Source organism: Papio anubis, chromosome 11 (assembly GCF_008728515.1).
Source record: "Papio anubis isolate 15944 chromosome 11, Panubis1.0, whole genome shotgun sequence".
In the NCBI taxonomy this organism is placed as follows: domain Eukaryota; kingdom Metazoa; phylum Chordata; class Mammalia; order Primates; family Cercopithecidae; genus Papio; species Papio anubis.
Genome location: NC_044986.1, coordinates 93570584 through 93593452, shown reverse-complemented (window position 1 = coordinate 93593452; position 22869 = coordinate 93570584). Strand labels below are relative to the sequence as shown.

The 22869-nt window shown below is 39.1% G+C and overlaps 1 protein-coding gene across 1 annotated transcript in view; it reads left to right on the top strand.

The window, feature by feature from the left end:
• The window catches only part of CCDC7 (coiled-coil domain containing 7), a 408075-nt gene that overhangs the window by 207199 nt on the left and 178007 nt on the right, over positions 1 to 22869 (top strand). The window contains exons 23-24 of the mRNA XM_031652409.1: positions 14603 to 14713; positions 17695 to 17805. Of these exons, the coding sequence (XP_031508269.1) occupies positions 14603 to 14713; positions 17695 to 17805 (222 nt within the window). The remainder of the gene's footprint in view (positions 1 to 14602; positions 14714 to 17694; positions 17806 to 22869) is intronic.

Below are 22869 nucleotides of genomic sequence, written 5' to 3'. Positions count from 1 at the left end.
ATATTGTAAATGAGATTTTTTTGATTTCTTTTTCAGACAGTTCATTGTTAGAGTATAGGAACACTACTAATGTTTGTTTGTTGACTTTCTGCCCTGAGAATTTTTTAAATTTAATCGTTTGTTCTAATAGATTTTTGGTGGAGTCTTTAGAGTTTTCTATATATTAGTTTATGTTATCTGACCAAGATAACTTTACTTCCCCCATCCAATCTGAATGCCTTCTGTTTCTTTTTTTTCCCGTAATTTATTTGCCTGGGGCTGCCAGTGCTCTGTAGAACAGAAGTGGTGAGAATAAGCATCCTTGTCTTGTTTCTTATCTTAGAAGAAAGGCTCTCAACTTACTACCATTAAGTATAATGTTAGCTGTGGCTTGTTTGTTGTATATGGCTTTTATTGTGGTGAGGTACAATCCTCCTATACCTAACTGGTTGAAATTTGTTTTTGAAATGTTTTTGAATTTTAATGGATGTTTTTTCTGCATCTATTTAGATTATCATGTGGTTTTTGTCCCCCATTCTGTTAATGTGATGCATCACATTTATTGCTTTATGTTGAACCATCCTTGCACCCAAGAGATAAATCACACTTGATCATGGTGAATTATTCTTTAAATGTGCTATTGAATTTAGTTTGTTAGTATTTTGTTGAGGTTTTCCATGATCATCAGAGATATTGACCTTTAATTGTCTTTTCTTGTAGTGTCCTTGTCTGGCTTTGGTATTAGTAATGCTGGCCTCCTAAAATGAGTTTGGAAGTGATCTCTCTTCTATTTTTTTGAAAAATTTGAGGGGCATTAGCATTAATTCTTCTTAAAACATTGGGTAGAATTTAGCAGTGTATCCATGACGCCTTAGCTTTTCTTTAATACAATACTTTATATTAGTGATTTAATCTCCTTACTCATTATTGGTTTATTCATATTTCTCTTCTTCATGATTTAGTCATGATAGGTTGCATGTATCTAGGAATTATTCATTTCTTCTTGGTTATTGAAATTGGTGGCATATAGTTATTCATAGTAGCCTCTCGTGATCTTTTGTATCTCTAGATACAAAAGTATCTAAAAGATAGTTCTTCTTTTATTCCTGATTTTGAGTCTTTTCTCTTTGTTAGTTTCATTAAAGGTTTGTTGATTTTGTTTGTCTTTTCAAAATACCAGCTGTTAGCTTTGTTGATCTATTCTATTTTTTAATCCCTTCTATTGTTTTTGTAGTATCTATTTTGTTTATTTCTTCCATGATCTTTATTATTTTCTTCCTTCTATAAACTTTGGGTTTAGTTTGTTCAATTTTCCTTAGTTCCCTGTGGTGTAACATTAGGCTGTTTATTTGGGATCTTTTATTTAATGTGGGCTTTTAGTTCTATAAATGGTACAATTGTACAGTGTGTTTGTGTTTTAAGCTGTGTTATTACAAAAGAGTAAAAAAGTAAAAAACATTAAAAAGTTTATTAAATAAAAAAGTTACAGTAAACTCAGGTTAATTTATTATTGAATAAAGAAAATTTATTCAAAATTTAGTGTAACCCAAGTATGCAGTGTTTATTAAGTCTACAGTAGTGCACAGTAATGTCCTAGGCCTTCACATTCACTTAGCACTCACTCACTGACTCACTCAGAGTAACTCTTAGTTCTGCAAGCTACCTTGATGGTAAGTACTCTATACAGACATATCAGTTTTAAAACCTTTTATACCATATTCGTGCTATGTTTTTCTAATTTTTCTGTTTAGAGATACACATATTTACCATTGTATTCAAATTGAATACAGTATTTAGTGTAGTAACATACTGTACAGCTTTATAGCATAGGAGCAGTAGACTATATCATATGACTTAGGTGTGTAGTAGGCTAAACCATGTAGGTTTATGTAAGTAACTCTGTGATGTTTATGCAATGATAAAATTGCCTAAGGACACATGTCTCAGGACATATCCCTGTCATTAAGTGACACACATAACTATTTTCTCTAACTTGTCTGATCCTTCTAAAAAATGTTTTGAATTTTTTATGAGGCAGTTCTTACATCTGCATTTCTTTGGGATCAGCTTCAGGAGATTATTGTGGTGTTTTGGTCATGTTGTATCTTTGGTTTTTCATATTTCTTGTTGCTTTACATTGATGTCTGCAAATCTGGTGCAGCAGTCACCTCTTATAGCCTCTTCTGACTAGTTTAGCTGTTGAAAGACCTTCTCCTACAGGGGTTTGAGGGCACTTGCTGGGTGGGTTGCTGCAGTTCTGGCACTCATGAGATTGAGAGTTGTGTCACCTTTGTGTAGCTCTGGGAGCTGAGGTTGGTGGTGACAGAGATTTCGAGGATCCTCAGCAGCCAATGCTGTGAATGTTTGCAATTGTGGCAAAAGTTATTGGTGTCTTCAGTGGCAATGACTATTAAAGTTCTTCTGATTTATTTTTCTCTCAGTGGGAAGGGTTTGCTGATAAAATCCCTCTTGATACTGGGTCTGACTTATCAGCTTGCTTGCATTGGTAGTGGCATGAGTATTTGATGAGTAGTGGCAATGGAGTGGCTACAGAACTGAGATGTGAAACACAGGAATGTGTGGAGGGATCATGGATCTGGGATCCAGGGCAGTAACAGCACTGGTGCCCAGGGCACATGCACCTCTGCTGCCACCTTGGTAACAGAAGGCAAAGTGCAGATTCCTGTGAAATAGCTGGGGAGCTAAGAATGAGAATACTGATATCCACACAGTTTGAGCTGCTCTGGAGTTGGGGCACAGTATAGTTCTCTATGGTGGCTAAACCAGTGCCTGGAGCATAGGTACACACAGTGAATGTGTGACTCTGGGATTTGGAGTGCAGACTACCTTGCTGTGACAATGATTCCCAATGTCTGAGATGTGGGTGGGTTCAATGTAGACATAAAACCCAGGTCTGGAATGTGGTTACTTACAGAGTGACTATGTTTTGGATCAGGGCACACATGGGGTTAGAAGAGGTGGTGACTTCTTTCCCAATAGTGACTCAACAGTGCTGATTCTTGTTTGGAGGAGGAGTGTACAGACACATCACCCTTTCTGGGGTTTCCTGGTGGGGATGGCTCTTGGTTACCTCAGTAGAAAGAAATGACAGTCTCCTGGGTGGATCAGGCCACTGGGAACCATGGTGGTTCTAGCAGCATGGCTGATGCCCATAGCCTCCACCTTTTGTCTTTGCTCCTAGCTATCTCCTGGTGTCTAAGATATGCTGACCTCACCAGAGATCCTTTCTACTTGGACATTGTGCTCCACTGTGTTGCTACAGATTCATTAATGGGCCCATGACACCTCTCTGGGCTATCGTAGTTTGTGAAAGGTATCTATATTTGTTTCGTAGAGGGAGGGATGAAGGTTGCTTTCTCCTCTGCCATCTTGGTGCTGTCCTACCTTATTTATTTTTTAAACCACTTTACTAAGGTTGATTTTTTGTGTATAGTGTAAGATAAGGGTTTAATTTCATTCTTTTGCATGTGGATATTCTGTTTCCCCGATGCTATTGAGGAGACTATGCTTTCCCTTTTGTGTATTCGTACCACCCTTGCAGAATATCAGTTCACAATCTGTGCATAGGGATTAATTCCGGACTCCCTGTTACATTGGTGTATATGTCTTTTATGTCAGTACACATTTTTGTGATTATAGTTATCCTTAATGCTTTTGCTTTTGACTTTTATACTAGAGTTAAAATGATTCATGTACCACTATTACAGTATTACATTATTTTCTGATGTATTATTTTCAATACATTATTTTCAATGTATTTACTTGCTAGTGATATTTATACTTTCATACACTTTGGTATTACTGTTGAGCATCCTTTCATTTCAACTTTAAGAATTTCCTTTATCGCTTCTTGTAAGGCTGGTCTAGTGTTGATTAACTCGCTAAATTTTTGTTTGTCTGGGAAAGTATCTATGCTTAACTTTTAAAGTACTATTTTTCTGGCTGTAGTATTCTTGGTTGACATTTATTTCATTCAGTACTTTGAATATATTATTTTATTCTCTTCTGGACTGCAAGGTTTCTGCTGAAAAGCTTATTGGTAGTTTTATGGGTTTATCTTGTATGTGATGTCATTTTTTTTCTTTCCATTTTCAAAATTTTCTTTGAGTTTTGACAATTTAATGTGTTTCAATGTAAACATCTTAAGATTCAACTATTTAGGATCCTTTGTGTTTCATGTATCTGGAAGTCCATTTTCCTCCTCAGATTTGAAAAAACTGTATTCATTATTTCTTTAAATAAGCCTTCTGCCATTTTCCCTCTCTTTCTTCTTGGACTTCCGTATGCATATATTGGTTCACTTGATGGTATCCCATACATCTTGTAGGATTTGTTCACTCTTTTTCATTATTTTTCTTTTTGTTTCTCATAATGAGACATTTCAAAAGACCTGTCTTAGAGTTTGTTGCTTTGCTATTTTCTTCTGCTTGATAAAGTCTACTTTTGAGGCTATCTATGAAATTTTTCAGTTTATTCATTGTGTTCCTCAGTTCCAGAATTTCTGTTTGGTTTACATTTTTATGGTTGGTAAGTCTTTGTTGAACCTCTCATTTTTTGTTCATGTGTTGCTTCCCTAATTTTATTTGGTTGTCTATCTGTGTTCTATTTTAGTACACTGAGCTTGTTTAAGGCCGTTATTTTTATGTCTTTATCAGGAAGGTCATAGATCTCCATTTTTAAGAATTTCCTATTTGAGCTATATTTTGTTACTTTGGTGGGGTCATATTGCCCTGATTCTTCATGATCCTTGTATTTTCACTGATGTATGTGCATTTAAAGAAGCATCTTTACATGCTGGCTTTGGCCCTTCACTAGACAGCCCAGCCAGAGTTTGTATGGGTCCATTAGCAGGGTTCATGGGCAGGTCAGCTGTCAGGGTCCACAGGAGTGCTAGCTCTCAGGGTTTGTGGGTAAGCCTGCTGCTGTGATTTGTATGTCAGCTATTGGGTCCGTACTGTTTATTGAGAGCTTCTGACCAACCCCCTTCCTGCCTTTTTTTGTTTTTTAGCTACCTTCAGGTGATCTAGCTATGCTGATTCCCTGAGTATTTTGATTGTGGTGCAATATAAGTAGGCCTCTCAGGTTATACCATAATTGGCTGGGAAAAGTCCAATGCTCACTTTATTCCCCATAGGAAAACTGAAAAGCCCAGGAGATCTCTCTTGGCACTGTGCTGTGCCAACTTGGGGGAGGTATGACATGAGTAGAGATGAAACTGTTCTTATTATCCTTTAATTGCACTTTTGCCTTGTTTCTGTGTTCCACTGCTGTGCTGTAGCCTCTCGTTTGAATTCCAGAGGTCTCATAAAGGTGATTTTATCCTAGTCTGGTTGTTAAGTCTGCATTTTTGTAGAAGCATGAGGGCTGGGTATCCTATTCCACCATCTTGCTTACATCAATCCCCCCTATTTTAATTTATTTTAAGTTCAACTTATCAGAAGTTTTTTGATTCATGAATCTGGGCATATGTTTCATAGAAAATTTTAACTTTGACCTAAAGCATGTATACTCTAAGATAATTAGTAATCAAAAGTATTGATAACTTTTGGTTGGAATTTCTTGTCTTGAGACTATTTCACAAGCATGGGTTGTGTGCTCAGTATTCACCAAAGCCCCATAAAAGGCCAATAATTGTCTCTTAAAGGGTATATACTTTTCAGGTATTTTTGAAAATGACAGGTTCAAAAGCTCAATAGATTCCTCTGACCTGTGGCAGTGTCCTTCTGCCATAACCTTCAATTGGCAAACAGAAGACCTCTTACTCAAACAGTAAAGGGATATCAGAGCGGCCCAGGGGTAGTGCTATTTGGATTGTTTGTTGGAGGACCTGCAGGCCATCCTCCTGATTGTGGCACATTTAAAAGAGACAACTTTCTTGTAACCCCATAGTTGGATGACATTAAGATTGCCACATAGGCAATATAAGAGTATAAGTAGTCAAATAGTCTCATTAATCTTCTTTTTAATTGTTTGATCAGAGAGGGCCAGAGCCAGTTTTATCACATGGAATAAGACAACATTCCCCTTACAGATAATGCTCAGGAATTACACTTGGGTACTAGGTATTTGTATTTTGTAATAATGATTTAGAGAGTTATCACCTGTGCATCAACAGAGCATCCAGTCCTATTTAGGGGGTTTCATGTTTGGGATGGTGTCATGACTGTATTAGAAGGCTAGTCCTTCCTCTGGTAGTGAGCCTTTTCTATGTTATGGTTTATGCATTGATTACAGATAGGAAATTAAGTATATTAGTGGTCAATTTTATTCATTCCATACAAGGGTAAACTGATCCTAATCATCTCTATGTAGATAGAGACTGAATGGGGCATGTGCAGTGTTAATTGTTACATAATAAGTTTTCGCACTCTAGACAATAGCTTCTGTTATGTTTACAATGTCAGATACCACTAACAAAGGCCAAAGAGCTGTTGTATGGATTGAACAGCCAAAATCAATTGAAAATCTTTTATTGATCCAAGGCCCTACACATAGATGTACTGAGTTATTGAATGGGGATATAATCTCAAGGAGACTTTCTCTATATTAACTTCAGCAAATAAGGCAGTTGTTTCTTTTTTATTCCCAGACAGATTTTGGGAGACAGAGGTGCTAAGTATAGGACATAGGTAGGTCATAGGACAGTCTTCATGTGCACTGCTGAAATGATTCTAACTGCAGCAATAAGTTAAGGAATAATAAGGAAATAAGCCTTCCATGAGGACTTGGATAAGTCAGTGGGGTTGCACATAGACAATATATCTACACCCATAAGACATTCATTAGTTGGGGCCATACCAATGAAAGTTTATGTTGGCCTATAGGGACACACATATGTTCTTTCTTTTTTTAAAAAAATTTATTATACTTTAAGTTCTAGGGTACATGTGCACAACGTGCAGGTTTGTTACATAGGTATACATGTGCTATGTTGGTTTGCTGCACCCATCAACTCATCATTTACATTAGCTATTTCTCCTGAAGCTATCTCTCCCCCAGCTCCCCACCCCCCAACAGTCCCCGGTATATGATGTTCCCTGCCCTGGGGACACACATATTTTCTTATCTGGGTACAGGTCCCCTTGATGTTGGCCTCAGACCCAAAACCAGACAGCATTATCTATTTGCCTGTCATCTTGGCGTCAAGGGTTGTCAAGATCACAGTCATCTTGACACCACTATTCAAAATGCTCAAAAAATATACTTCTTCCCCACCTCCTAATTCATTACTTTTCTTAGTAGAGGTCCTTGGGTAATGGGGACATAAGGACCTGGTCTACTCCATATTCTTGTTCACTTTTGAAAACTGAGAGAATTTGGGGTAAATTTCACCAGGCTCTCTGACTCATTTAAAGATTCACTGGAAGCAGCTGAGTGATAACACTTGTTTTAGTCATAGGAACTATTACAATGTGTACTCTAGTCAAGAGCACCCCTTAGTTACTACATCTCCCTGAGTGCTTTCATGGAGAGCCCCATCAGTCTCCTCCTTTGAGATTCCATTTTTAGTAACAAAAGATCTCTTCAAGAAAGCCTTTGCTCAGATTTTCCAGGAATTAGTCCTCAATTACTATTTTTTTTTTCAACACTCTCTCAGCTAGTAAGTAATTGCTGTACTGGAAGTAGCTGCTATTTCAGCATAGTAATTTGTCAGTTAACATCTGAATTTTGTGGTGAACCAATTGACTGGACTTGTGTCTGTGGGAGGTAGTGGTAGGGAAGGCTAGGAATGGTTAAGTCCAGAATACTGAGTGAGAACTGAGAAAAGTTTCTTTAAGGATTTCCTCTACCCCACTACCTCACACCATAGATGGTCTCGGCAGAGGCAGTGACTGAACAATACAGTCATTGTTTGTCACAATACAGTTACTGTCTGAACAATACAGTGAAGTCCCCACCCTCCCCTATAAAGAGGTTTTCCACTTAAGGTGACTAGACTAAAAATGTTATATGCCCAAGAGCCTGGTTGGCCAAGGGGAGAGGAGTTGATTCAAGACTGCAACTACCTCCTGTGCCTGCAGTACACAAATCTTACCTCAAGTCTCTTTTGTGTTGGGAATCTCTATGATAATTGCCAGGTAATGCCTTTGTAACTGTCCATGATTGGATCTGAAAGATCACACAAAAGCAGGGTTGGCCTGAAGTTGGATTCTTCAGTGTGTTCATACACACACACACACACACACACACACACACACCCACCCCTTCATACACACATAAGTCTGCATAGATATACATTTGCCTATAAACATGGATATATACCTGTAAAGTCATATTTAGAATTCATGGCAAATCTTGGACACTTTAAATTCCAGTTCATTTTCTCAGAGGTTGTTCTTGTCTTTCTCCATTTCATATATATATATTCTTTCTTCTACTGTGTGAATCCTGACTAGTCCACAACACAGTTACTCAAATGTATCAGCATCATTATTATTTTTCAACTTTTATTTTATGTTCAAGTGGTACACTTGCAGGTTTATTACATGACTATATTGTGTATTGCTGGAGTTTGATGTACAAATGATTTTGTCACCAAGGTAGTGAGCATAGTACCCAATAGGTAGTTTTTCAGTCCTCACACTCTTCCTACCCTCCACCCTCAAGTAAGCCCTGGTGTCTATTTTTCCCCTCTTTGTGTCCATGTGTACTCAAATGTTTAAGTGTACCCACTTACAAGAGAGAACATGTGGTATTTGGTTTTCTGTGCCTGTGTTAATTTCCTTAGGATAATGGCTTCCAGTCTTATCCATGTTGTTGCAAAGGATACAATTTATGGTGTATATGTACCACATTTTCTTTATTCAGTCCACTGTTGATGAGCAGGCACCTAGGTTGATTCTGTCTTTGCTACTGTGAATAGTGCTGTGATGAACGTGCACATGCATGTGTCTTTATGGTAGAATGATTTATATTCTTTTGGGGATATTCCCAGTAATGGGGTTGCTGGATCAAATGGTAGTTTTAAGTTCTTTGAGAAATTTCCAAACTGCTTTCCACAGTGACTGAACTTGTTTACATTCCCATCAGCAATGTATAAGCCTTCCTTTTTCTCTACAACCTCACCAGCATCTCTTATTTCTGACTTTTTAGTAATGTCCATTCTGACTGGTGTGAGATGGTATCTCATTGTGGTTTTGATTTGCATTTCTCTAATGATTAGTGATGTTAAGCATTTTTCCTATGCTTGTTGGCAGCATGTATATCTTCTTTTGATAAGTGTCTGTTCATGTCCTTTGCCTGTTTTTAATGGGGTTCTTTGGTTTTTGCTTGTTGATTAGTTTAAATTCCTTATAGAGTCTGGATATTACACCTTTGTTAGATGCATAGTTTGAGAATATTTTCTCCTATTCTGTAGGTTGTCTATTTGCTTTATTGATAGTTTCCTTTGCTCTACAGAAACTCTTTAGTTTAATTAGATCCTATTTGTTAATTTTTGTTTTTATTGCAGTGGCTTTTGGCATCTTATGATTTGTTTGCCAAGTCCTATGTCCAGAATGATATTCCCTAGTTTAATTTTCAAAGTTTTATATTTTTGGGTTTTACATTTAAGTATTTAATTCATCTCGAGTTTTTTTTTTTTTTTTTTTCCTCTTTTTTGAGACGAGTCTCGCTCTGTCGCCCAGGCTGGAGTGCAGTGGCCGGATCTCGGCTCACTGCAAGCTCCGCCTCCTGGGTTCACGCCATTCTCCTGCCTCAGCCTCCCAAGTAGCTGGGACTACAGGTGCCCGCCACCTCGCCTGGCTAGTTTTTTGTATTTTTTAGTAGAGAGGGGGTTTCACCGTGTTAGCCAGGATGGTCTCGATCTCCTGACCTCATGACCCACCCGTCTCGGCCTCCCAAAGTGTTGGGATTACAGGCTTGAGCCACCGTGCCTGGCCGAGTTTTTTTTTAATGTGGTAAAAGGAAAGGTTCCAATTTCAATCTACTGCATATGGCTAGCCTGTTATCTTAGCACAACTTACTGAATAGAAAGTCCTTTCCCTGTTGCTTGGTTTGTCAGCTTTGTCAAAGATCAGATGGTTGTAGGTGTGTGGCTTTATTTCTGAGTTCTCTAACCTGTTTCATTGGTCTATGTGTATGTTTTTGTATCACTACTGTGCTGTTTTGGTTACTGTAACATTGTAGTATAGTTTGCAATTCTGTAGTGTGCTATCTTGGGCTTTGTTCTTTTTGCTGAGGATTGCTTTGGCTATTTGGGCTCTTTATTGTTCCATATGAATTTTAGAATAGGTTTTTCTTATTCTGTAAAAAAAAAAAGTTGTTAGTAGTTTCATAGGAATAGCATAGAATATGTAAATTGCTTTGAGTAGTACGGCAATTTTAGCAATATTGATTCTTCCTATCTATGAGCACGGAATGTTTTTCCACTTATTTGTGTCATCTCTGATTTATTTTAGTAGTGCTTTGTAATTCTCATTATAGAGATCTTTCACCTTGCTGGTTTGCTGTAATCCTAGATATTTTGTTCTTTTTTTGTAGCTATGGTGAATAGCATTGCATTCTTGATTTGCCTATCAGCTTAGACATTACTGACATATAGAAATGCTACTGATTTTTGTACGTTTATTTTGTATCCTGGAACTTTGTTGAACTTGTGTATCAGATCTTGGAGTGTTTGGGCAGATACTGTGGGATTTTCTAGATATAGAATCACATTATCTGTGAAGAGAGGTAGTTTGAATTCCTTTCTTCCTATTCGGATCACTTTTATTTCTTTTTCTTGCCTGTGACTCTGACTAGGACTTCTAGTATTATGTTGAATAGGAATGGTGAGAGTGGGTATCCTTGTCTTGTCCCAGTTCTTAAGGAAAATGCTTCGAGCTTTTGCCTGCTCAGTATGATATTGGTTATGGATTTGTCACAGGCCCCCAATCTCTTCTGGCTTGTAGAGTTTCTCCTTAAAGGTCTGCTGTTAGCCTGATTTTGGGGGGACATTCCCTTTGTAAGTGACTTGCCCTTTTTATCTAGCTACCTTTAATATTTTTCTTTCACGTTGACCTTGGAGAATCTGATCACTGTGTCTCAGGGATGGTCATCTGGTATAGTGTCTTAAAGGGGTTCTCTGAATTTCTGGATTTTGAATATTGACCTCTCTACCAAGGTTGGAGAAATTTTCATAGACAGTATCCTTAAATATGTTTTCCAAATTGCTTTCTCTCTGTCTCCCTCTCTTTCAGGGATGCCAGTGAGTCTCTGCATAATCCCACATTTGGTCTCTACATAATCACACATTTTTGGAGGTTTTTAATTTTTTAAAATTCTTTTTTCTTTATTTTTGTTTGACTGGGTTAATTCAAAGAACCAGTCTTCAAGCTGTGATATTGTTTTCTCAGCTTTGTTTATTCTGCTGTTAATACTTCCGATTGTGTTATGAAATTCTTGTAGTGAATTTTTAGCTCTATGAGATCAATTTGTTTCTTTCTTGAAATGACTATTTTGCCTTTCATCTCTTGAGATAGTCTTACTGGATTACTTAGATTCCTTGGATTGGATTTAAACTGTCTCCTGAGTCTCAATGATCCCCATTGCCATCCAGATTTTCTATGTCTGTCATTTCAGCCATTTCATTCTGGTTAAGAACCATTGCTGGGGAGTTAGTGTGGTTGTTTGGAGATAAGAAGACCCTCTGCATTATAGAGTTGCCAGCATTCTTGCACTGGTTCTCTTATCTGTTTTGGCTGACATTTCTTTAACCATGGTGTATTTTGAGTATAGTCAATTGACTTCATTTCTGAATGTTTTCAGAGCACTGAGGCTTTGTGTAGGGTCTTTATTTGTGGCTGAATTCTTGCCCTTGTTTTCACATGGGAGTATGTTAGCAAAGTATTTTTATTGTTATAGTTTTGACTACAAACCAATAGATGACACTTATGCATAATGGCTGGTAAATGGGCTCTTACTAAGGCATGTGGTTCCTCTGTATTTCCTTGTGTTTGCAGCCATGCTCCTCCTTAGTACTCTGAGAGTGTGGGCTTCTCTTTCACTTCAGTGCCAGCCACAGGTCTTGGCTTGGCATTCCCAGGTTGTACACTGCAGCCCTGGGGCAAGCTCAGGCTTTTTGTTCTTTCCCCAGCTTGGGGGCAGCAGGGGTATGGGGACCTTGGCAGTGCCAATAGCATAGGTCCTGTCACTTGTCTTTGGGAGCTCCACCTTAAAGAAAGGTAGAACTGCTGCCAATCAGAACAGTCAGCCAATGGTGAGGTGGCTTTGTGTGGAGTCCAAGCCAGGGAGCCTTGCCTGGTGAAGAGCAGGAGGAGTGGGGGCTCACACGGAAGACAGTCGTGCCTCTTCTCTGTAGGTCAGCTGTGGTGTGCTGGAGGCTCAGGTAAAGCACTCAGGCTCTTTTTTCTTCCCCAGCTTGGTGGCAACAAGGATGAGTACTACTGCAGCAGCAATGGCAGAGGGACTGGTTGCCAGTTGCCAATGGGAATTCCACCCCAGAGAAACACAGAGCTGCCACAGATGGAAGTGATCAGGCAGAAATAGAGTGGCTGCGTTGAGGGCCAAGGTCGGGAGGCCCTGCCCAGTAAGGAGTAGCAAGGCCTGGGACCTGCATGAAAAACAGTCTGGCTGTTTTTCTGTATGGCACGTGTGGCATGTTGGAGGCCCAAGATAGCTTTTGAGCTCTATACTGTCTCCCTAGCCTCAGGGCAACAGGGACTGGGGGGACTTTGGCAGTGGCAAAAGCTGTGGGCCTATTGTGTTACCTCTGGAATCTCTGTCCTAGAGAAACGCAGAGCTGCAGCCAGCCCAAGTGCTCAGGTTGGAGGGTGGGGGTGAGGTGGGTGGCTGTGCTGAGGACCTAGGCCGGTTGGCTTTGCTTGGCAAGGTACCCTAGAGGTGAGGCCTACAGTCTGTCCACATCTCAGTATCCTAGATGGGGCCCTTATTGTTGGGGCGCATGGGAGATCCTTGCCTCCCTTGTTGGCAGAGCTATGGCAGCTGGTCCCAGGGTGCTCAGGAATCCAAAGCCCTTGGAGCTCCACATGGGCCTGAACAGGGATCTGCTGTGACTCCATGCAGCTTTCTGTGTCAGTCTGGGGTTCCCAGGGAGTAGGGTTGGGCAGGATCTCTTGTGCCTAGGTTTGCAAAGGTTCATGGCAGTGGTGTGTATGGTGGAGAGCCTTCCTTGGCTCTGTGCCAATCCCAGGCAGGCAGCTGTCCTGCCTCACTCCTCTCTGCTCTCCATGGGTCACCACTGCTTCCTTGATGAATCCCAAGGTGGCCTCCTGGATGAGCCAGTTGAAGAGCCACTTGCCACTTACAAATTTATAAGTTTACTTGCCACTCTGTCTTCTCTCCTGTGAAAGCAGTTCACACTAGCTACTTCTAGTCAGCCATGTTGATCTTGAAATCTAGATTGTATTGCAGTTCCAAAATTATTTTAGAATTGTTTAGCACGTACTTCTAGAGAAACAAACCTACTGAAAATATTTTATGATGTGTGTATGGTCTATTCTCCACACACTTGCCCATGTATTAGGGCATATGTTAAATACTGTATTGATGGTTTACCTGTGTGAGTTATTTTTTCCCTTTAATAGGTTCACTAAATTTGCTTTCAGTTTTAGTTTCTTCTTATCCTTTGTGATTTAGTTTTATTTTTTTTGAAATATATGAAACCTGAAACTGATTCCAAAAGTAAAAAAATATGCAAGGTATACTTAGAGAAGTTCCATTCCTTCCCTAGTTCTCCCTCTTTCATCTTGTATTCTTACATTTCACCTGTTTCATTTTGTAAAGCTAAGTATCTTTCTAATGTCCTTTCTTTCTTTCTTTTTTTAATCCTTCTTCCTTACCTAACGGTGGCATACAAGTTTTCCCTTTTTCAGGTTTTTTTTCACTTAACATTATCTCCTGGAAATCCCTACAGGTTAGTTTATAGAGATTTTTAAATTGCTTTTACAACTCTATGTATAGCTATTTGTACCACATTATTAACCATAGCTTTCATTATACTGTAGTTTATAACAAGCTCGTCCAACCTGCCTTATTTTTGTTGTTGTTGTCATTCTGGTCTGTTTTGTTTTGGGCTTTTAGCAGCCCAAAGCCATTGTTTTTAGTTTCTGTCTCCAGTGATAAGCGGAAAAGAGGAATGAAAAAGGGGCTTTACTGGCACAACCAGAAACAGAAACTAAGAATCTGTGACTGTATTCTCTCCCTTGGACACCCCTAGAACTTTATGGTATATGGTATATACATTGGCTTCTTCAACCAATATCCAATGCTTTAACGTTTATGTGGTTTTGAGTATTTTGTAATTACAAATAATGCCATAATGATAAACTTGTACATATGTATTTTTATTGTTTGGTTTATGACGTCTGTATGATCTATACAATATAAATAACCTAAGAAAAATATAGACTGACTATATATGATTCCTAGAAATGTTTATAAAGTGAGAAAGCATCAACATACAGCCATTAAAATTCTTTTCAGCATTTTCTCATCAAATCTATCATTATTGTAATTTAGCTATAACTTTGTACAGGTGACAGAGAATGCTCATGTAAATGTTTTATAAATTTGAAATACTGAAATTTCACAATAGATCAATTTTTCTATTTAGTGGAATAAATGTATTTTCTTTATGTAGCTCATAATGAAGTACCAAATGAAAGGCTTATAGCTGAGCATCAAGAATCAATGTCAAAAACCAAACTGCAAGTAAAGAAACAAGAAACTTCTACAGAGCAACCACTCACCAGTAAGTATAAAAATTACACATAACTTTAAATTATTTTAAATTAGTCACAGCAAAGATATTTTTCTTCAGTTCATGAGTCTTGAATTTACAGAAATTTTACCTTGGACCTGAAGTGTGAATACCATAAGATAACTAGAGAACAAAAGCTAGAGTATTTGTTACTTTTAGTTAGTATTTCTGGTTGTAATGGTATTTTGTAGCCATGATCATGTGCTCATTATTCACCAAGGACAATAACAGGCCAATAATTGTCTTTCAAAGAGTGTGTACCTTTTATCCAACTCTAGGAAGTTACAGGTCCAAAAGCCCAATTTATTCCGCTGACCTATTCAGTAAGCTGCTTCCATTTGGCATCAATCAATGAACAGAAAATTTGCTGAGACCTGTAACTCCAATAAAGTTCAGAGAAGCCAAGGGGAACAGTGGCATAGGAGGCTTATTAGATGGACTCCAGGGCATTCTGTTGGTTGGGGCCTGCTCCAAGGTAGAGGCCTTTTTGGTAACTTTAAAATGATTGCAATCAGGATTCCGTCAAGCGTAATGTGAGACTGCCAGTAGCAGAATAGATTCACGAATTGCTTGGCCTCTTGTGTATTTGTTGCAATAGAGAGGGACCATAGTTTGACAGTTATCTCCTCAGGCGTGAGACATGTTTCCCCTTTCTAGTTTACTCCCAGGAATTCCCCTTGGGTAACAAGGTCTTTGTGTTTTTTATGTATTAATGGCCCCACCATGTTGCTGCATTGGGCCAATACAACATCCAGTCCTTGCTGGGTAGTGGACTTGCCTGGGCCTACCAGTAGGGAGTCGTCAATGTCTTGGAAGGTTAATTGGAACAAAACTGTTTCCAGATCATGGTTTTGCGGAGGGATTTTAAAGGTGTATTCCAACCTGTTCCATATAAGACAAACTGTTCCTGATCATCTGTGTGGACAGGAATGCTGAAAAGGGCATTTGCAATGTCGATTGCTTTATACCTACTTCCCTCAGCTTGGGTAATTACCTTTATGGACAGTCACAATGTCAGGTCATAGTAGTGTTCTAAGATGTACCATAGCATTAAGCTTCCCATAATCAATGGAGTTTATAGGCACCCAAGGCGATACACAGGCCAACTTAGTTATTGCATGGAGAAAGAGTCTCATGAACATCTTTGGCTTTATGATTATGAAGAGCTGAGCAATAAGGGCAGTGATTTCTATTTCTCCCTCAGGTAATTTCTGGAGACTAATCTCTAGACACTTGTGGTTTAGTAAGTTTACAGTCTTCCACATGCTTCACTAAAATGACTTTAACTGCAGTAGTTCCCATCAGGGCTTGACGCTGATGTGATTGGGAGTTCACACAGAAGGTACTTCTATATCAATAATATATTCAGTAGAGGGAGTCATATAAACGGAGGCTTGTAGTGGCCCAGTGGGACCCACCCATAGTTGTGTTTGGGTAAGGGTCGTGTTTTTGGTGGCTTCAGACCACACACCATATAGCATTATCTGTTTCACCCTCATCCTGGTGTCAGAGATTGTGGAGATCAGTCATTGGTAAACTAGTGTTCGAATGGTGCGAGTTATGCAGTTCTGCAGTATGACCTCTTTGAACTCTGACTTGGTATACATCCTCAGGTGCCACTGTGGAAATAGGTCTGTTGGCCTAACCCCTAATTTTGTTTTGTTTTGAAAGCTGAGACTTCTGGGTAAACACAGACCATGTTCTCTGATTCATCTTAAGATCACTATGATGGGTAGAGGAAATAGCACATGTGTTAGTTATAGGTATCACTACCATTTTGACTCTAGTGGGGCTGTATGTTGGCCCTATGCCCTACTGCCTGGCCAGAAGATCCTTAGTGGGGAGTCCATCAAGCTCTTCTTTGAGACTTCATTGTTGAGTGACTAGACAATGCTTGCAGTGTCAGGGAACTCATCATGAATGGGCCAAACTTTCAGAGAACAAATGATAGCCTATAGAGAAAGGAGAGTATCTCTAGTGCTCATATCTCTTTTTTTTCTCTGCCACCCTTCCTCATCTTCCTTGGATACTTTCAGGACACTCAGAACGAGGGGCCCTGTTGTGACACACTATATATGGTGCCACTGTCACACACTATCTTAACATGCTTACCTCCTTTATGGTAGAAGCAAACTACGCAAGTTCCTATAAACTCCTCAGGTCACTGGTGAGGTGAACCTGAGAGAACTTTATTCTTTCAAATTTAGTATAAATCTCAAATAAGTGTGTCATCATAGGCTGTCTGTTCATGCCAGAGACATATTTAGAGTTAACAATAGTCATTGGGTGCAACTCAGCAAGCAGTGTTTGCAGGGACTTGATAACAAACTACTTTGTTTTCTGGTTTATCTTTCTGTGTTTTATTTAATAAAGATAGATATCTCTCCATATTATTCTTATTTCCTCTTCTTTCTTACTTAAAAGATAGTATTCTAGATATTTTCCCTTTTGGTTTTTTTCCACTAAACATTATTTCATAGAAATATCACCAAGTCAGTTTGTAGGGATCTTTTTCATTCCTTTTATAAAGGTATGTGCAGTTTTTTGGACCATATTATAGCCCATAGTTGATGTTGTCATAGTTTATATGCTTTACTCAACAGATCTATGCTTGTACATTTAGGTGGTTTTGAGTATTTGCAATTATGCTGTAATGAATAACCTGGTGCATATGCATTTTCATTGTTTGGTTTATGAATATGTATTAATTGAAAATATAAAAAACCTAAGAAAGCCAGAGACTAAGATAAAACATATTCAAAGTGCAGGAATATTGATATGATGAGATAGTCCCAACACACGCCCATTGAAACTCTTCTCACAATTTTCATAGTAGATATAGCATCTTGGTGATTTATTCATAACTCTATAAAAATGAGAGAAAATGCCACTGCACACTGGTAAACTTGAAATCTATAGATTTCAAATAGATTTATTTTTAATTTATGGACTAAACACATTTTTTTCTATAGCTCATGATAAAGAACCAGATGAAAATCTTACACTTGGGCATCAAGACTCAATGTCAAAATCAGAAATGCAAGTGAAGGAACAAAGCACTCTCAAAGGACAAAGAATTACTAGTAAGTATAAAAAATAAAGATAACTTTAAATTATTTAAAAGTAAGTTCATCCGAAGGTATTTTTGCTTTGGTTCACAAAAGTTTTACCCTTTGACTAAAATGTGAATACCCTACCATAATTAAAGAAAAAAAGGCAAATATATTGATACATTTTGGTTGACATTTCTGGCCCTTAGATTATTTCATGACCACAGGACACACAGTATCCCCCAAGGCTTTATAACAAATGTGTAATTGTCTTTCCAAAGTAGTGTGCCTTTCAGGCAACTCAAAGTAATTATGGGCCCAAAAACTTAAAACCTCTCACCTGTGGCCTTCTGCCATAGGCACCAATCAGCAAAGATATTGTTTAGATCTGTAACTCAAAACAGCAAATGGGGATCATAATAACCGAGGGGAAGGTAACCTAGGACACCTGTTTAAGGGCCTCTAGGGCATCCTTTTGGTCATAGCCCCACTGAAATGAAACAGAATTTCTGGTAACCCCTTAGATGAATGAATGTCATCAAGGATCGCACATAGGGAAAATGAGAGTGTATTTATCCAAACAGTTCCAGTAACTGCTGGGCTTGGTTTTTTTTTTTTTTTTTTTTCTTTTTTTTTTTTTGAGACAGAGTCTCACTTTCTTGCCCAGACTGGAGTGCAGTGGCCCAATCTTGGCTCACCGCAACCTCTGCCTCCCAGGCTCAAGTGATTTTCCTGCCTCAGCCTCCCATGTAGCTGAGATTATAGGCATGCCCCACCACGCCTGCCTAATTTTTGTATTTTTAATAGAGGCGAGGTTTCACCATGTTGGCCAGGCTAGTCTCAAACTCCTGACCTTAAATGATCCACCCGCCTTAGCCTCCCAAAGTGCTGACATTGTAGGTGTGAGCCATTGCACCCAGCCTGGGGTTGTTTTTATTTGTTAGACCAGAAAAGATCAAAGCTTGGCAGTCTCCTCTGGAATGAGATGTCACCCCTTAGAAATCAATCCTAGGCATTTCATCCAGGTACTAGGTAACTGTATCTTGTCTGAACTAATGGCCCAGCTAAGAGCCACTGGTGAGTCATTAGAGCAGCCAGTCATTTTGGGTGATGTCCTTGCTTGAGTCCACTTAAATAATATAATCAATATAATGAAAGGCTAGTCCTCCCTTGGGACCAGGCCACTTAGAGGTCATTATGCATTGATGACAGATATTAGAGCAGTTTGGTAGCCTTGTGGAAGGATATTAGTTATGTTTTCCAACTTATTCTATATAAGGTTAAACTGAAAATCTAAGTGAAAAAAAGATACGGGAAGGCATTTGAAATGTCAGTTGTTGCAAACCAAGTTCCCTCAGTTTGGAAAATATCCTGTATGACAACTATAGTTTCATGTGTCTTTGGTGCCCAGGGCTGTAATATAGCAATGGACCAGCAAAATCAATTGAGTCATTATGCACCTGAGGCTGTGTACAAGATCTACTTAGTTATTGAATGAAGAAATAGTCTCATGGAGAACTTTTGCTTCAATAAGCTCAACAAATGATGACAGCCATTTCTGTTTCTTCCTAGGAAGCTATTTTGGGAAATAAAGGTGCTAGGCACTGTTAATCTGGATATTTACACTCTTCCATATGCCCAACTAAAATGACCTTAAATGCCTCAGTTCCCATCAGGGATTGGGATGAATGCAAGTGGGGGTTCACATAGAAAATACATCTATACCAACAATACATTTGGTGGGGAAGGGGAATAAAATGGAGTTTTGCAGTTGTCTGAAGGGATACTCTCATGGTAGTGTTTGACCGAGGGTCCTGTTGGTGGTGCCCTCAGATGCAAAACCAGAGAGCATTCTTTTCCCCAGTTCCTGGTGTCAGAGGTTGTGGGGATCACAGCCACCTGTGCACCAGTATCCTAATGACCCTAGAAATGCAATTTCCTCCCACCTTCCCTTTAAATTCTGATGTTACCATACATTCTCGGATTACCACTGGTAATATAGGGATCTTGGCCTAACTCTTGATTTTCTTTATTTTCGAGAGCATGAAGTTTGAGCAAAAGTAGTGGAGGGTTCTCTGATTCATTTCAATATCACTGGGAGGTACAAAGGGAAGAGCACTTTCATTAGTCATAGGGGTCATCACAGTCTGGATTTAGTGGGGCTGTGTGTTGGTACCCATGGCCCACTACCTGGCCAGGAGATTCTTGGTGAAAAGTCCATCAGTGTCCTACTTCAGATTCCATCGTTGATTAACTAGACTCAGATATTTCTTGGGGAGAGCCCTCAACTAGATCACCCAGGAGTGGATGCCAAATTATTTTTAGGTCACACTGTTCACTGGTCACACATTGCTATCTTGGTGGTAGATGCTTTTTCTATGCCCAGAAATTTGTCAGTTAAGATCCGAATTGTGCCACAAATTAATTGACATTATCTTATAAGGAGGTTTAATTGAGCTAGTAAAGGCTATGAAATGAAACTAGAGATCTGAGTCTGGTCAAATCTTGTCATTACTGTCCTCACTCCATCAGTGACCTTAGAGACAGCCGAGTGGTGCAAGGGGCCATTATAGCCTCTGCAGATGATGGCCCAAACATGTTTTCCAGTAGCAGGGAACACAACTGTCCTCACTCCATCAGTGACCTTAGAGACAGTGGTGTGGCTCAAGGGGCCATTATAGCCTCTGCAGATGATGGCCCAAACACGTTTTCCAGTAGCAGGGAACACGTCATGGGTGGGCAATCCTGTCAGAGCCAAAAATAGTATACAACTGAGGAAGGAGAGGGTTTCAGATGTTTGCATCATTCGTTCCCCTTTCCTCCACTTCCTTAGGCAATATGGGCACTGTCAAGACTCTCTTAAGGAGGCATTCTATAGTGATAAGCTCCACAATATGTCCCTCTTGCTCCCTAAGTTAAACAAGATTATCACTTTATTGTGAAGGCACACTACCCATGTCTCTTAGTGCGGGCAAAATGATCATCAGGACTTTGCATTGTTTTTCATTAAAGCATGAGTCTCAATAACTGACTACATTACAGGCTGTCCACCAGTTTTAGGGGAGTGCCTAGGGCTAAGAACAGTCATTAGGTGCAACTGAGTGTGCAGAGTCTCCAACTTTTTGAGCCCATTAACTTAGGGCCATGAGCAGTAATCACAAAATTACTTCCCTAGCTTTCTCAGAGCCCATCTGCTAGATTTTTCAATTGACTCATTGGATATCTTGGTATGTGAATCAGAGGATAAAGAGACTATTGTTCCATGTCAGAATTGAAAAGCTCATGTAAATTATACATTAGCATTCTAGAAAACCCCATGGTGTCTGCTGGACTTTCTAAGACATGATTGACATGACTGGCAGAGTGCCCTGTGGGATGCTGAGTCTCTTGCAATTGATCCAGTAGTCTCCCCATTCCCTTTCCACTGAGAGTGTCCTGCAGACTCACTAGCACTTTCCAAAGTGTTCCTTCCAGAAAGGCTTTGTGCTTCATTGACCACCCTGCTGTTTGTGGTAGTTTGTCAGAAACAGAAATGCCAGTTTTTGAGTTGGTCTATTAAGTAACAGGCCAAACTCAAAGTCACAATTAACCTTATTCACTTACTAGCATATTAAAAGCCATAGGCTAGATAGAGGCAGGTCCCCAGCTCTACAGGGTCCCATTTTACCCCACAGAAAAGCACTTAGCAAGTGCATCAGTGTAGACTGTGTGAGTGGGCATGGGATGGGGTTGTCTCACAGTGGAAGGAGCCCCAAGCAAGAAGCTATTTTCCATTTTATGGACCCCGAGGCTGAATTAGCTGGAGCTCTGAACCGCATGGATACCTTTAGTTATTTGTTCCCTATTCTAATTCCTCTCAAATTGAGTTCAGATTGCTTAACATATACTAGAACAGCAAACCAACTAAAAAGATTTCATGATTTGTTTGCACTCCACCTCCACCTCTCATGTCCAATAGTGAGGGTTTATGTCAAATACTATATTGATGAGTTATTGCTTTTATTTTTTCTTCAATGATTTCATTTCATTATTTCCTTTTAGTTTTCATCACACCTTCTTTTCCTTGTGGATTTAATTTTGTTTTTGAAATCTGTAGGCCATGAAACTACTTTCAAAAGTAAAACAATATATATGCAAAAAGTTAGAGGAGTATATTTTCTTCCCCAGTCCTCTCCCCTCATTTTGTAGGTAACCAACAACATTGTTTCTTATATCTTTCCTCTGCTTCTTTTTGTAAAGATAACTATCTCTCTATTTCCTTCTCTTTTTTTTTTCTCATTTCTTCATCTTCCTTCCCCAAAGATAGCATTCAAGTTTTCCCCTTTGTAGGTATTTTTTTCCTTCACATTATTCTTTGCAATCCCTTCAAGTCAATTTATAGACATGTTTAATTTCTTTTATAGTTACACTTACAGTTGTTTGTACCACATTATTTACCATATGTACTATACCATAGTGTGTGGTACAGCATGTACTTGAGTAACATCATTTTGTTCAACATCGTTTGATTATAATGTTAATAAGAAAAAAAGTTGATTCCTAGCCAGGCACATGGTCTGGAGTTAGCACATTCTCCCTGTGTCTGCATGAATTTTCTCTGGGTGCTCCAATTTCCTCCCACATTCCAAAGATATGTATATTAGGTAAATTGGTGTGTCTAAATGGTCCCTGTCTGAGTGAGTGTGGGTATGTGTCTGAGTGCGCCCTGATATGGCATGGCATTCTGTCGAGGGCTGGTTCCCCCCTTGTGCTCTGAGCTTCTAGGATATGTTCCAACCACCTGCAACTGTTAACTGGAATAAGTGGGCTGGAAATCAAGTGAATGAATGAATACAAATTATTGTAAAATAAAAATTTGTATACAATAATTATGCAAATGCATGACAATAAACAATGCAGTACAAAAGCAGTCTGTAAGCTACCATATTTGTGATTGCTTTTAAATTATATGGTGGGAGGAGGCATTCCTTACAATTTTGCTTTGCTTTTGATTTATTCCTTTGAATAAATCAAGGAGTGTGTTCCTTGACTTAACTCACCACCACTATGACAACCATCACTCACTGATTAACCACAAGTTGGGTAAATAATTGTCTT